This window comes from Musca autumnalis, unplaced genomic scaffold, assembly GCF_047663935.1.
Source record: "Musca autumnalis isolate F117 unplaced genomic scaffold, ASM4766393v1 scaffold_2, whole genome shotgun sequence".
In the NCBI taxonomy this organism is placed as follows: Eukaryota; Metazoa; Arthropoda; class Insecta; order Diptera; family Muscidae; genus Musca; species Musca autumnalis.
In genome coordinates, this window is record NW_027411755.1 from 110,816,458 (window position 1) to 110,832,393 (window position 15,936).

Genomic DNA, 15,936 nt, shown 5'->3' on the forward strand with positions numbered 1-15,936 from the left:
TAAGTGCTCCATGGAATGTATATTCATGGGATAGACCATCCTAAACATCTCACCCTTTAAATTTCTCTTCACAATCTGAACTAATTCGCCCTCGGATATTGGTTGAACTAGTCTCGACCTTAGCATATTGATGGCTTGGAAAAAGCTGTCTACGTCTTCCCCAGGTTTGAGTTTCCTCTCAACAATTTCACTCATTACCTCGTAATTTGATATGGTTGTGCTGTACCTTGTAAATAGGGCATCTTTTAATGTAGGCCAGTCTTTCACCACGCCAGTTTTTATTTGCAACCAGTACCATTCGTATGCTCCCCCATTTAAAAGTGATTGAAATTCGGCAAAAATCTCTTCCCAAGTTATATTGTATTGTTTCTTTAAATACTCCAACCTAAAGACAAAATCTTCCACTGTCATACCACCTGGCTTACCATCAAATTTCAGTTTGAACCTCTCCACTTTGCTACCTCTATCAAAGTTGGTGGCGGGAGCGGAAACATTGTTAGATGATGGTATCACCGGCGGCCTACCTGTTTCAATTGTCGGTGGTGGAGTATTGAAATTGAAAGGTATTTGATTTGGTGGAGTCGGATTTGAATTATTTATGATTGTTAAGTTTTTAACTAAATCTCCTAGTTTGCCTATCGCTTCGTAAACATTCTTCATTTCCCCCGCTATGCATTCTTGGACCAAGGGTCGGAAATCGATTTGGGCATTAGGGATATTTTCACCTCCTGACACTCTCACCGTATTATTCATTTCCGGATTTATTGGGACATGATTAGGGATGCTACTCCTATTATTAGCTGAGTGATTCATATTTATGGCGTTGGAAGTTGAAGGTTGATTGCCATTTATTGTTAGTGACATGTCAATGATAGCTGGATCTCCCCCAGTGGCTTGATTCATTTTCTTGCCCTTTTTACTTCTCGGTTTGTACTTTTTTGGTATGTTTTGAAAAGATAGCCTGCTAACATCAAAAGAAGCTGTGCGGTTTCTTTTGCTTCGTCTATATTCGAAAGGTTTCTCTTTCGTCATTCGCGATCAAAACTATCAGAACCTAACACGCCTATAATTTCTCAGTTTAAGAATAAAATTATATAAAAAGGAAAAATCAACAAAATAAAATACGTATGTAGATAAAAAAATATAAAAAATAAAATAAATGTAAAAAAAATAATAAAAATCAAAAATAAATAAAGAAAATACAGAACAAGTATAAAACTTCACAAACAAACAATATAGGGTTCTTCCGAAAGATGGGTTTTTAAGGTGTGTGTTTCTTTTTTTTTTTTTTTTTTGTTTTTTGTAATGTCCTTACGGTTGTCAAAGCAGGTTTATACAGGACGAACGACAAACAAAAATGTAATTTTCCCTGATCTTCGAGTTGGTCTCTGCGGCTAATTTTCTGTTAGTTTACCCAACCTGAAAACGGTCTCGCAAATAGGTGTTGCAACTAATATCTGATCATCTTGATCCAGATCAATATTGCACTACCCTTTACTCGAAAACTATTTCTTTTACGTTACTTTTTACACAAAACACAAAAAAAAAACTGGTCATTCACAATACATACATTGTTACACACTAGACGAACAAGTTATTGCACTGACAAGTTATTGCATGTAAATGGAAGTGAGTATACTAAATATCCTATCCTATCCTAAGCCTAATATTGCACTTACTCATGTTTTCAATGGAAAACATGGATCAATACCAGCCAGGCTGATGGATATCGCTATATCACTTACTGCTATTATTTCCCTATTTTCTATTATATTGCGCTTAGATGTTATTGCACTTTTACTGGGTTTTAGTTCTTATAGAACTTTCTTTTTTTTAGTTTGGGCGCCATCCGTTACGTATCCCTGTGAGGCGGCGCTAGAGGGGACCTTCGGCTAGCTTCGCGGTCTCGGGTCTACGGTCCTCAACCCGTCCTCTTCTCTAGCCCATCAGGGCGAACACGAAAAATTGAACTCTACACATCACAAACACTACATTGAAACACAAACAAATCTTGCTTTGACAAGGGAGCATTGATCTTCTACTCCCACATGTAGCCCACCCAACCATGGTTTCCAAAATCCACATTTTTAACTTTTATTGGAAACCCCACAAACCACACACACTCACCTCTTCACCTTTACGGTTTCACCCTATTAGGAAAGACACAATCAAAACATATTATTTACGATTATAAAACATTCAATACATTATAAAGTTTATTAAAAAATAAATATCTCTTAAGTTTATATTTTTTTGTCTGATTGTATAAAAAAAACAAGGAAAATCTAACACCAGTACGACCAACAATATTAATTTTTTAAAGACACCTCAAGTATAGGAACACCAGAAACTATAGTCTGCACTTGCCAGACAAAATAGCCTAAAATTTGATTACCTGTCCTAAGGGAGCTCTCTTAAGATGGTATAATATGGCACTTCAGCCAAGTTCTACGAAATCAAATAGTTTCCTGTTATCCCTAGCACCTGGATTAATAATTCAATTAAAATATTCTGGCGGTAGAAATTCTTACAAAATCATATGAACATAAAGGACAATCACAACTTATACTAAGACATACTAGATCTGATTAATAAATATAAGATATTTTTTTATATTTAAGTGTAAAAATTGTTTCCAAAAAAATTTAGTCTCGATTTAAAACATTTTATGCCCTCAGCTTTGGCAAATGTAACTTATGAATCTTTTGCTTTTAGTTAGTTTGATAATTGGCTATTTAGAATTAAAAATATTTCTCTTTGCTTTTCTCGTTTCAGGTTAAAACCCCGCTGCTGTCACATTCAAATCATACACATACAGGTTACCTGTTCGTTGGCTCGGACTTTAATCAAATGGGCGCTGCCTCTACTTGAATCGAATATCTGGTCACCAAATTTAGATCCTTGGAAACATAAGCTTCACCCAGCAATTAATTACCCACTGATTGAGCAAACCACAAACAATTCGCTGTTGCACCCAAAATAAAGCACTTTAGGCTTGTGCAAAGGTCTCCACACAACGATGGAAAAATGCTTCGAAAATGATTTGGAGTTGCTACCAAATAGACAAACTAGCCCCTATATGCAACACCGGAGGCCAGAAGATCGTAACTTTCCTTGGGAAACCTATCACACAACGTTAAAATTGCTGTTAATCATTTGTTTTAAATTTGCACCATCCAAACACTCACTTTTGTTGGTTGTTTCCATAGTCTGTGTTTAGACACAAAAAGTTCTCGGGAAAGTAAATTGAGTTTTTGGGAGAGAGCGGAGAGGAAAGAGCTCCTCAATACTCTTTCCTACCCCCTATTGCCTAAAAACTGAATTTACTTTCCCGTGTGTCTAAACACGGACATAAACACATATAATAAAGAGAACGTTACAAATCACTGTTTTTGTGTGCAATTTAATTGTTTTATTTAAAAGCGTTTAGCCACTGGTCAGCAACTTGACATGACAGCACGGGAATTTGAAACAACTAACCTCTTTATTTCGGCGCAATTTGTCTTTTATAGCCCAGCCATTTTCCACCATTTTCCTAAATTTTCCAATCAAAATAAAAATCACTCAATCATTAACATAACACCACCAAATGGCTGCCTTCTCACAGCTGATCGTTTTGGGAGTATTGCTTACTGAACATGACCTCAACCTTTTTCACTGAACACACCCTACGTTCAATGAAACTGGCAACACCGCCCATTTCCTTTTTCCATTGTCTTTTAATAATTGCCTGACGCGCGAACGCCTCGATTAATTTTTTCAAAAAAAAATTAAAATAGAAGGTGTCTGGTTTATTACCCGTTGCAGCTCTACGAACATCATATTCCTGCAAGTGTTTATCTCTACGTCCAACATAAAAAAAAACTTAATGACACCCCCATTACGCATTGACGTCGCCTCACAATTTTCATCTCCAGTCAACTGTACAGCTCATATCCACGCAACAAGTGGATGATGTTAATATTATGAACCCGGAAGGACAGTTATGCCGTAGGTCAAACTTCTGAGTTATGGCGTGATGCATACATTCTTGATGAACTTTAAGAGCACGACAATAAACGCGCAACATAAATTCCATTTCGCTATAACTCAGAAGTTTGAACTACGGCATAACTGTCCTTCCGGCTTCATAATATTAACTTCATCCACTTTCATCGGCAAAAAGAACATTTCACCCACCAAGCTTTGATCTTCATATTTACGCGCAGTGATATTTTTCCTTAAAAACGGTTCAAGAATACGGGTTTTTTGTTTTAGCACCGAACTCAGGTGAGATGCTGTCAAAAAATGTATTTTCCCTGATTGGCAATCTTATTAGCTTTCTAATGGTATACATATTAGCTTAATCGGTTACTTAAATTCGGTACAAAATTCGGGTTTTATATCGCTATATCCGGTTCAAAATATTAGATAACCGGATATATTCTCAAAGAAAATTTGTCATTAACGTGTTCAGCATATCGGGAGCTATATATGGTAAATATTTCAGATACATCCCAGATGTCAATATAAGCGATAACCAATGGGTATGCTACCTACCAACACATAACAAATAACAAATATACAGAAAAACAAAACATATGTAGGTTTTTTCTGAACAAAAAGCGGGTAAATGTCAAAAAGGACAATGAAAACGTGACAATATCGATTACTTGTCAATGAGAAAAACAAAAAAAAAAAAAAAAAAACATTGTTCCACAACATCCCATACAGGACAAGGGACACTTCTCTCATATCAATAAGTGCACCCCGATTCATATTTAGCTCCATGATATGGGACCTACTGTTTATCGCCGAATCCGAACGGCGTGTCTTAAGACACCACTTGTGGAGAAGTTTTTCAAGGCCAACATTACTGAGGGGTATTTTGCCACCGTTGAAAAATGTTTGATGTTGCCTGGCCGGGGAATCGAAACCCCGACCTTCTGCGTGCAAGGCGGGCGTGCATACCATTGCACCACGGTGACACCCAATGAGAACCGTACCTAAAATTCTCAGAGCAATATTTTTGTGGAATATTTGGATGCTGTAAAATCCCATTTTGTGGTACTTTTACTACGGTTCAAGAAAGAAAGGACGAAAAGGACATGAAAGGAATTGAGTTAGAAGAATGAAATGTTCTACAAAAAGATTCGCCATTCGATTTGACTGCAGACATGTAATCTCAAAATGAAGCTTCAATAACGGCAAACAGAGATATAAAGCTATTTTCTCAAGCATCATAGGCGAAAATTCAAAAAATTCATCGCGCGATATCTCAGAACCTTGACCTATGGGGAAAATTTCCTTTTGGGTTCTTAATATACTCACTAAAAACTTTCATCTCCAAAAGGAATTTTTCACCGCACAGAAACCTTGTTGCGCAGTGTAATAGGTACAAAAATGTTTGTTTGTAAAATATTTCTGTTTAAAATTCTCTTCAGACAAGTCAATAAAATAGATAAATGTATAACCACAGCCACAATCTTCAAAATACCGAAAATCGGGAGGTATCATTCTAAGGGGGCTATATGAAGGCCTGAACCTAAAACGACAAATTTTAGGTGGAAAGTTTTTTACCCCCAAGGAAGACCTAATACCAAATTTCAGCCATTTCGGTGGGATATTGAGGCCACAACCTTCAAAATACCGAAAATCGGGAGGTACCGTTCTATGGGGGCTATATGAAGACGTGGACCTATACCGACAAATATCAGGTGGAACGTTTTATAGCCACAACGAAGACAAAATGCCAAATTTCAGTCATTTCGGTGGGATATTGAGGCCACAACCTTCAAAATACCGAAAATCGGAGGTACCATTCTATGGAGGCTATATGAAGACGTGGACCAGAGATCATCAATGAGTTACTTGCCCCCGTAAGCCAATTGAGTACGCACAAGTTTTTTGGGCCTTTTGCTATTTTAACGCATGTGTTTTCTCGCACTCGGTATTTTTTCCACCACCACCAAAAATACTTGCGACGCATCAAGACCGTTGCTTGTGCGTAATAAGTAAAACAAGTATTCATCATATTTTGCACTGTTACAAAACTCGCAATCGTAGATAGTTTGCCAAGTGACTTATCAAGTGGAAGCACACACACAACACTACAAAAAATAAACAATTGTAATTTTATTTGTTGTTGTTTCGTTTGTGTATGCTTTTCTTTATTTGCTTGGAATGTTATGTGTGTTTTTGCATGTTCTTTTAACGTTTGAAAATCAGTGATCTTAGCTCTCATTCTCTCGGTGATCTTAGCTCTCATTCTCTTCTCTCGATTGTCTCGGTTGAATTACAAGGGTTGAAAACAATACTTGATGTGCAATGAGCAAAAAAGTAAGACAGAAATTGTTATTGCGTATTTAAAACTACTTGGCAAAGCATACGCAAGTGTCAAAAATTATCCATTTTTAAACAACTTATTTTTTGAGTGGCTAGCCACACTCGTACATATTTTGAGAATGGCAAGCAACACTTGCATTTATTTTTTAGAGTAGCAAGCCGCACATACGCTTGTTTTTCAGCATGTGGCTTATGAGTGTCAAAATCAGCTACTTGCGCACTTCTCTGACGTGGACCTATGCCGACAAATTGTTGGAATGTTTTATACCCCCAACGAAGACTAAAACCAATTTTCAGTCATTTCGGTGGGATATTGAGGCTACAACTTTCAAAATACCGAATAGCGGTAGGTACCGTTCTATGGGGGCTATATGAAGACATGGACCTATGCGGACAGATTTCAGTTGTAAAGTTGCATACCCCTAACGAAGACTTAATTCCAAATTTCAGCCATTTCGGTGGGATATTTAGAGCAAAAATCCTTGAATATATTTTTGCATATGCTCATTTTATGCAGATATGTAAAAATATGTCAAAATATGTAAAAATGTATGGGCCTAATTCGTTTTATTTTGTAGTAACACGAGTTTCTGTCTAATCAGATTTTCTCTACGGCCATCCTAACCATATATGCATTTGCATAGGATTCCGCTGTCTACTGATCCAGAACCTGTAAGAAACTACTTCTTTTTACTACGATATCAATTTTTCCTTTATGATATTGAAAAAAAAATAGTAAAAATTAGTGGATTCTTGCAATTCTGGAACAGGCATTGATTTAACCCAGATAAAGCCACTGGTCGTATAAACGCCACAAAAAATGGTTGCAAAAATTGACGTAAAACTCTGGTTTTTTCGAATATTTTTGTGGCGTTTTTTACATTTTGTTATAGCATTGTCTGTTATCTGTCATTTCATGCTTATAACGCTTCATTTGATCGACGCATTTCCACGCAATTGGCCTAACAAGCTATTCAAAAAAATCGACTTTTTTGTAATTTTCGACTTTTGATGAAAAATTTAAATATGCGATAAAAATTTAATCATAAATGTTAGAATCATATAAAGTCAGGGATTTGTTAGGAATATAGTAAGAGTATTTTCTCAATCAAAAATCAAGGGATTGGCATGTAAGGATACACCAATATTACACTCCAAAGTTTTTGGCACTTTTAAAAGAAGGCCCGATTGCAGGAAAACTGTACGTTTTAGAGAAAAAAGTTATTTATTAAAAAATGCTTAAAAGTCTCAAAAATATAATTTTCATAAAAAATTTTAAGTTTTCTCGCAAAAAAAATTCTCGGCGCTACGTGGGTTAAAGGCATACAAATGATCTTTAACAATTCTATTAATTTTTGTTGCCAAATAATAGGTGTGTACGATAACTTTCCCAGCAATAATTACTCAGTCAGTTCCAGCAACCTCTCTCAGTGAATTTTACTCTCTCAAGCTAGAAAAATTGCAGAAAGTTATCGAACAGCATTTTGCAAAAATTTGCAAGAAAATCAGCTGTTTCCGAAAATGTATGAAATTTGTTTTTGTTTCTTTTTATATTTTAAACCAAATGGAACAAAAACATAAATTTTAAAATTGCAGTTTACTTATTTAATGCTTCAATCCTATCCACAACCCTTTAGAATCTAAAAAAATGTGTAATTGTGAAATTTTCTTGGTCAAAAATGTTAACATTTCGAATTGTTTACATTGAACAGGCGATTAAAAGTCAGCTGATCAGACTTGCAAATTTTTGCGGGACAAATTTTCCCAGCAAAAATTTGCAAGTTCTCAGTCACAAAACTCTCCGAAAATCTCTCCAAACTCGCTCTCTTTTGCTGGATAATTTTGTTATCGAACAGCATTCAGTAAAAATTTGTACGAATTTGTACAAATTATTGGGTTATCGTACACACCTAATGTTTAAAACCTAATGATTTTGTTTTTCATAATACCGATTAGGCGTAAAATATAATCGGGTATGTGATGAAACCCGAATCGACTCGATTTGCAGAATCGAAATAGGGCTGAATACGAAAATGTGGGAATGGGAAAAAATTTCCCAACTCCCGTGCGTTCGTGCGTTCAGAATAGGGCTGTTTGTGTAACTACTTTCGAAATTCCTTCTTCCATTTTTTGCTTCTCCAACTTCATTCAGAATAGGGGATGGGGCATGGGAATGGGAGAAATGTATCCCATGGGAAATAGCTCTCATAGGAATATTCAAAATAATGCTGACATATGTGTCAAAAACGGATGTTTTAAACCTTCAAAAAAAAACACATCTACTCGGTACTAATAACTCAAAATTGATATAAGTCGACTCACGTTTCTTTCTCGGAAAACCACAGATTTAGTTTGTAATTGCATACTTTATTTGTAATTATTAAAATAACATAAAAAAATTAAAATACATTTATGTACTTAAAAAAATCAAGTGTGAATATTTGAAACAAAATCTTCATTTCCGGAATGAATAGATCTATTCAACTAATACAATGTGTCGATAATATGTTTTTTTTTTTTATTTTGTGATTGTAATTAGTAGTTGTAACATACTAAAAATATGTATTTTTATAAGGAATCTGAATTGGTTGTTATTGTTTTACAGTAGAAAAATACAATGTACTTCTTCCTTTCGCTACCTTTTTTGTTTTAGAGAATATATAACACAAGGGAGATACCAGCGCAATGTATTTCTAAAAAGGATATTAATAATATGTATGTGTATGTATGTATTTATGTATGTATATTAACTTCACGCGCTTTAATGGATAATAGATTGAGTTGATTTCAGGGATATTTGGGTTTTCGTTTTGCATGAGAAACATTAGTAGTTAATAATATTACAGTAATAAATAATTATGAATAAATAACAATTTATACAATTACATGTACGTAGGTAAATTTTTTTTTTTTTTTTTGCTTTTGCTTCTTTGTTTGTGATACGCATCGTATACAAACATTACCCGATGATGGATAAGATGACTGTCAACGTAATATGTAGCATTTTTATATGTATTTTTTTTTTTTTAACTTAAGTGGGCTTAAGAGCCTTGATGATAACGACTTTTGAAGTTATGTTTGTTTATTGATTATGTATGCACGTATTACTGCATGGTTCTACATATGTGTTGTGTGAGTGTAGCGTTAATCTGTAGTCTATTATTGTAACATACATACATATAAGTTTTCAAATAATTTCAATACTTTTTAAAATACGTATTGTATCGGTTTTCATTAACAAACAACATCGAATCTAGCAAGAAATAACATCGTATCTGTGTTGATAAACATTTAAGCTGCCTAAACATTAGAGTGGACGCCCGAGCTACCAGAGCCACCGGTAACATTTGCTGTCACTGGTGCTGATATTGAAGATCCTGTACGAACACCTAAGTTTGAGCTTGATGCTGTTGCTGTCGTCGTCAATGACTGTGGAAATCCCATACTACTATCATTGCAGAGCAGAGATGCCGAAGCTTCCAACTGAAGTCTCATTTCTTCTTTACGTGTTTGTACAGTAAGTAATTCGTCGCTGAGATCATTACAAAGTCGCAGTAAAAGATTGTTTTGTTCGCGTAAATGCCGCAGTACCTCGGTCATGTTATTTTCCTGTTTGAATGAGACGTGTCGTAGTGTTTCACTGATGGCATTTACCCTTTTTTCATATAACTCCGAGTTTGGAAGTGTAGTTAGTGCTGTGGCACCTGCTGACCCAAAAGGTGGTGGTATCGGAGGGGGTTGTTGTAAAACAGGAACAGAATTTGGCGCAGCCAAGGGTTTAGGAGATTGTGAATTGCGTGGTGTATTGGGTTTGCGATAAACTTCGAAAGCCGAAACACGTTGATTAGACTGCAGTGAAAGTCTTGTTGGAGGTAAAGCTCCCGCAGCTGGAGGAAGACCACGACCAGTAGTTATTGGTTGGGTTGGCAAGGAATACATTTGTTGTGGATCCGAATTCTGTAGTTGGATGAAAATAAAAAGAACAAAAATTTTTTATAGAACATTAATAATTTGCTTTTTTCCATATTGGCCTGGCCACACTGATTTCGACTTTTTGTTTTTCCATCAACATGGACATAAATCGATAAAATTTTGAACATTTGCATTTTCGGAGTTTAGTAGATCCGGAGTCAAGAATCGTTTATCCAAAAAATGCAGTAGAATTTTATTAAGTTATTCCACCGATTTATGGAAGAATTTTTCAAGGTCGGTTTGCCATCAATAGTCACATATGTGTCATACACATTAGGGATATAACTTTTTGCACTTTTTTGCAAATACCAATAATAAATAAATAAAAATAAAAAATACCACCACATAGCCGTGTAGAGCATGAAAAACTATTATGAAATAAGGTGTCATGTTTTCTCTATCCGCACCAAATTAGATAACAAAAAAATAAAATTTTTTATGAAAAGCAAATATGTTGTTATGACAGATAAAATTAAAAATGCATTACTGAACTTCAATGCATTTGGTGCGGAAACTTTTTCCGCGATAGAGAAAAATTTACACCGTATTTCATATTAGTTTTCCATGCTCTACACGGCTATGTGGTGGTATTTTTAGCAATAATACACACGTGGTTAAAATTGCTAATCATGAAAATGGAATAGGTGATTTCTGACTAAGGATCTACACAAGGGTTCGACTTTTTTCAGGTACAGTTTGAAGTCTGGCCATTCCATGTTTGGGGAGCGTACGTTACAATAACTTAAAAAATATATGTATAAATAAATATATCGCACCTGTTCAACAAAAGTGTAGTAACTCAAAAATTTATATTTTTCAGTAGAGACAAAAAACTGTTGATACTTTATAGTTACTCTGAAGACATGAAGAGTTGCATAATGGTATTTTTTGATGAAAGAGTAGACTAAATAATGGGAGAATTTTTCGGTGGGTGGAGTTGATAATTTTTAATAAAAAGTCTACATTTCAAAATTTTGAGTTATTACCCTTTAGTTGAACAGGTGCGATATACTGTATAATTGTAGAATAATTCATGTCGTGATTGTGTTGATTTGTCTTGTACTCACGATTTCCGCAAGGAAAATTCATTTTTATGCAGGTAATGTAAGTTTTATATGTGACATACATGCAAGCAAAAATATCCAAAAAGAAATACAGACGATGAAAAATCTCGTCGACGAAATAATCATAGTCGTACCGAAAGTGGCGGAGTCGAGGTCAGAATATGTGTCAAGAGCCAGGTATGGAAGGTAAAGATTGTGTTTAATTACACTATGCAACACTGAAAATGCAAACAACTTCTAGTATGAATTTTTTGAAAGTAAAGTACTGTCAGATCGAGTTCGGATTTTATGACCTCATCCGGGCTAAACTACATTTTTTGCATTTATCGGTCCTTTATCTCAGAAACGATTAGGAATTTGGTCTTACTGTCATTGTCAATATTGTAGCTCTAATCTAGTAGAACTTATCTTCTGAACAGACATACCATATAAGAAAAACTCTATCTAGGGCATTAAAATCGATAAAACATAGAACATTTTACATAATTGCTGCAATTCTGAGGCCTAATTCTCGCATACGTGATCGAGTTATTTCGATCGATATTTTCAGTATTTGGATTACGGCATCCGTTGTCGAATACACTTTCGAGTGGAATCTTGCGAGTTTTTGCCCGCCACACATCTGCTGTCGAAATGATTATTTTTGTGGCACAAAACGAACTTTAATGAAACATTTTGCAACAAAATTAATCAAAATCACATACTAAATACTTTTTTCAATAAAATGAGTAAAAAAATAGACAAAAACGGGATGTTTCTTAAAAATTAAAAATATATTTTCCACTGCCAGAATGCGATTTTTATATTTTAATTGGAATTTATTTCAGATCACAATTACTTTTAATTTTTCACAATTTTCTATTATTTTATAAAATTTTCATGTTTTCATTTCATTTTACGAGAAACTTGTAACGTGTAATATTTTGTGTTTACCATATGATTCACCGTTCGATAACCGTATGTATCGATAAATTTTTTAAATAATTTCGATCGAACAAGGGAATCCAAAAATTTCGATCGTTCGTAATTTGTCTTCGAACAAAAACTCGCTCGATAACGGATTCGAGAATTAGGCCCCTGGTCAGTTTCTGCTAATCTATTGGGAGTTGAACCAAGTAACCTTTTGCAAAAATCTTCCAAATAAAGTTCTCGGCAATTCTTCAGAAAATTCTGAAACTCTAAAATTCTTACTTCATGTTGTTTCAGCGGTTTTTTAGATCATATCTTTTATAACACGTATTTCAAACACAGTTCACACCAACAGTTTATTATAGCATTTAGGATTTCACCACGTTATTGACATATTTATTAAATCGTCGTTGAAAAATATACTGAAAACAACGTGAACAAATGGCATGTTCTGATGAGTTGTGTATTACAAATTAACGGTTTTGGAGATTTGATGCAAAATGTATACAAATTATGGAAATTTTCGATATTTTATAAAAAATGAGGCAATAAATGTAGTTTTTGGAGTTCATTACTTCTACAAATATTTTACTCTTGCCTTATGTACAAATTTGCTTCAAAGGTGAGATGAAGATTCACATAGGTTTCAGAGATATAGCCCAGAATTGCTTTAAAAAACCCATCTAGGGCTTGGTCGTTTGGGTCGGTACTTTCAAAAAATCTTCAGCTTAAATTGTTTGTACAAGGTTACGTTAAAAATGTTGCGCAGTGTTAATGTACAGTTACAAGTGTAACAAATTTAATTTTCATTTATGGCAACAAGTTATGTAAAAACTATATGGTTTTTTATACAAATCTCTTGGTATTTGTCCTCAAAACAATAATCGAAATATACAAAGTTTATTTATGTTCTCATGCATTTTTTATCTGTCCCTCCATTGTGCAACAAATTATATTGTGATAAGTGAAAATGAATTTGTTTACAATTTTGGTTTTGCAGTTCTTTAGATTTCTAATTGTATTCAGAATAACGATACCTTTCGACTCCAATTTGAACAATAGATTCCGAACTCGACTTTGGGTCATTTAGTAGAAATCGGTTTCGACACCGCATTAAATTTGTCATGTTATTGCAAATTTAGCATCGCGTTTTTAAAGAAAAGATGCGTTGAGGTAGATATTAAAATGTGTCCTCTGAATTAATCTACAAACATAAGGCTAATGCGCCTATAATTTGAAAATACGTTATGTAATTGAGTCAAATTGAAAGTTTTATGTTGCTAATAACAAAGTTCTACACGAAAATTATTTAAGGTTTCTGATGTAAAAATTCTGTCTTGTAGGGTATACATGGAAAACGAAAACACCTTTGGTTTCTTAGTCACTTCCGTTGTTTGATTTTATAACGGTAAATGTATAAAAAATGGCATTTTCTAGATTTTCATAAAATCTTTTTTCGCAACAAAATTATGCACATAGGTCTAAACGGTTTGTTAACAATATCGGTACATATTAAAACGACAATTTTAAAACACAAAAAATTGCAAAAGTTATATATTTTTTAGCCGATAGTATTGGTTGTTTCCTTTTTTGTAGCAATAATTATACTTTTTAGTATCTTCTAAGGAGTGACCCAAAGAAACCAAAGGTACTTATTTTCATTTTCCATGGACCTCAAGAAGATCGAATTTTTACATCAGAACACTTGAATAATTTTTGGTCAACTCTTATAGCACAATGTAACTAATTTGTGTTTTTTTTTTTTCTTTTTTTAATGATAATAACATATCCAAAGTTATTATAAAATGTTTGTTTGGAGAAATTGTGAGTATAATGATCAAAGATATACATATTATTATTAGTATTATTGCAAGCATAGAACTTACAACATTTGCAGTTAGATTGTCGTCGGGGAATTGTGCAAAATCTGCGAAACCTGTAGACGTTTGCAGGTCGAAACTAGCTTGTGCCATAATCTTCATTTAGTTCGAAAACAAAACCATGAAACAGAAAAACATTTATAGTAAAGTAGTATTTAGAATGCATCGAGTAGCATACCTCTGGCTGTGCTCCGCTTGGTGTACCAATTTTAAATTTATTTAAATCCAAACTGCTGCTGCGTCCGTGTCTGTGGGGACGTGGAGGTGGCAATGGAGGTGGATCTTTTTTGCTAATTACCATGGATGTCGAGAGTACATTTGCCCCACTTGAGGAACTATTATCCGCTAAATGTGTAGACATACTGGGTGCGGCAATAGCTACCGTTGTAGGTTCCCGCTGTGGCGGGGGAGGAATGGCGCCAATATTTTTTGCCGGAATTTTCTTAGCTTGAGGCCGTTGAATAGCTCTTAGATCACTGTTCTGTAATGAATCACGATGTTGTGTAGTATTACAAGATGAAAAAGTAGATGATTTCGGACTTGATTCTCGCACTGTAAGAACACTGTCTCCCGACAATTCGTGATTATGTTTGTCATTGTTGGGAGCCGTGGCAGCATTGGTAGTTATAACGCCACCTGTATAAGATCTTGATAATAAAAAAGTTTTTGTATATCCCCAAGTAACAACTTACCAACTGGAGTTACTCTTAATGGCACTGGATGTAAAATTTGTGGATCTGAGACCACAGCCTGAGCTGTGCGTTGCATATCAAAATTTACGGGTTTTGGACCAGGACTAGATACATTTGATGTGGGAGATTCATTGAATTTGGTCCATTGGCTTGGCTGTGTGTCCTACAGAAAAGTATCGATTAATTGTAAAAATATACTATTTGCATTTAGTCAATATAACCAAGGCAGTTAGGATGTGTCAAAACTCTGATATGCACATACAGTTGCGGTAAAAAAATTGTAGTGGTCATACAAAATATATTTTTCAATGTTGTTGACAACCTATGATTTACTATTTACGCTAATTTTTAAATCTTCTGAACTGAAGAATAGATGCAATATTTTTCGTTTGCATTGTTTTGGCTAAACACCTCATAACATTATATAGCTGAAGAAGCAATTCATTATTTACTAGCACTCATGGATGATCTTTCACATAAAGTACTTTCGATGTTTTGTCTCACAAGGACATTTGCCCACAGTATAGCGTTCATATCTATCAAATAACTAAAAACTGTCCAAACTTTTGTAAAACATATTTTAATTGTGCTTTTTGTTCACATTAGTACATTTTGTCCGATATTATCAGTCGATTTAACTAATTTGTGTAAACAACAAATAATGTAAAATTAATTAAATTATTAAAACGTTGGAGTTAATGTCTTATCCGTTGGAAGAATATAGATTTATTTGAAATAGTAAAACCATTTCAAGTTGCCACATTTTGTATGGACATTACTTTTTTGACCGCAGCTGCACACTAAAAAAAAAATATTTTACATATATGCAACTTACTGTTGTAACAAATTGCAAATGCTCCTCATTGCCCACATTAGTTGACCACAAAGAACTATCTTTACTTGTGCTATAGACTGTTTTTGAACTCGGAATATTTAAAGGAGGTGAAATCGTAGGTTGATCCACTTTTGGAGAATTTGAAATACTCCGATTTTTAACAGGCGGAGGCGGTGGTATGGTTGGTGGAGTTAGGGAATTAGGATTTTTTGTAGTTGTAGTAACACATTGACGTGAGCCTATACTAGCCTGTCAATACC

The 15,936-nt window shown here is 34.5% G+C and overlaps 1 protein-coding gene and 1 long non-coding RNA gene across 5 annotated transcripts in view; one reads left to right on the top strand and one right to left on the bottom strand.

Annotated features, from left to right (window-relative positions):
• LOC141394481 (uncharacterized) overlaps positions 1 to 15,936 on the top strand; it is a 71,996-nt gene that overhangs the window by 13,451 nt on the left and 42,609 nt on the right. Inside the window, exon 6 of the long non-coding RNA XR_012410441.1 lies at positions 2,776 to 3,832. This is a non-coding gene — a long non-coding RNA (uncharacterized lncRNA). The remainder of the gene's footprint in view (positions 1 to 2,775; positions 3,833 to 15,936) is intronic.
• Reps (RALBP1 associated Eps domain containing) overlaps positions 8,671 to 15,936 on the bottom strand; it is a 61,463-nt gene continuing 54,197 nt past the window's right edge. For 2 of the 4 annotated variants that reach the window (XM_073968866.1, XM_073968867.1), the window contains exons 6-10: positions 15,677 to 15,925; positions 14,842 to 15,004; positions 14,328 to 14,785; positions 14,156 to 14,245; positions 8,671 to 10,281 (exon numbers count right to left, since the gene is read on the bottom strand). In XM_073968866.1, coding sequence (XP_073824967.1) covers positions 9,625 to 10,281; positions 14,156 to 14,245; positions 14,328 to 14,785; positions 14,842 to 15,004; positions 15,677 to 15,925 — 1,617 coding nt within the window. In that variant the 3' untranslated portion in view covers positions 8,671 to 9,624. The remainder of the gene's footprint in view (positions 10,282 to 14,155; positions 14,246 to 14,327; positions 14,786 to 14,841; positions 15,005 to 15,676; positions 15,926 to 15,936) is intronic. The other 2 variants (XM_073968869.1, XM_073968870.1) reach the window with 1 other exon arrangement.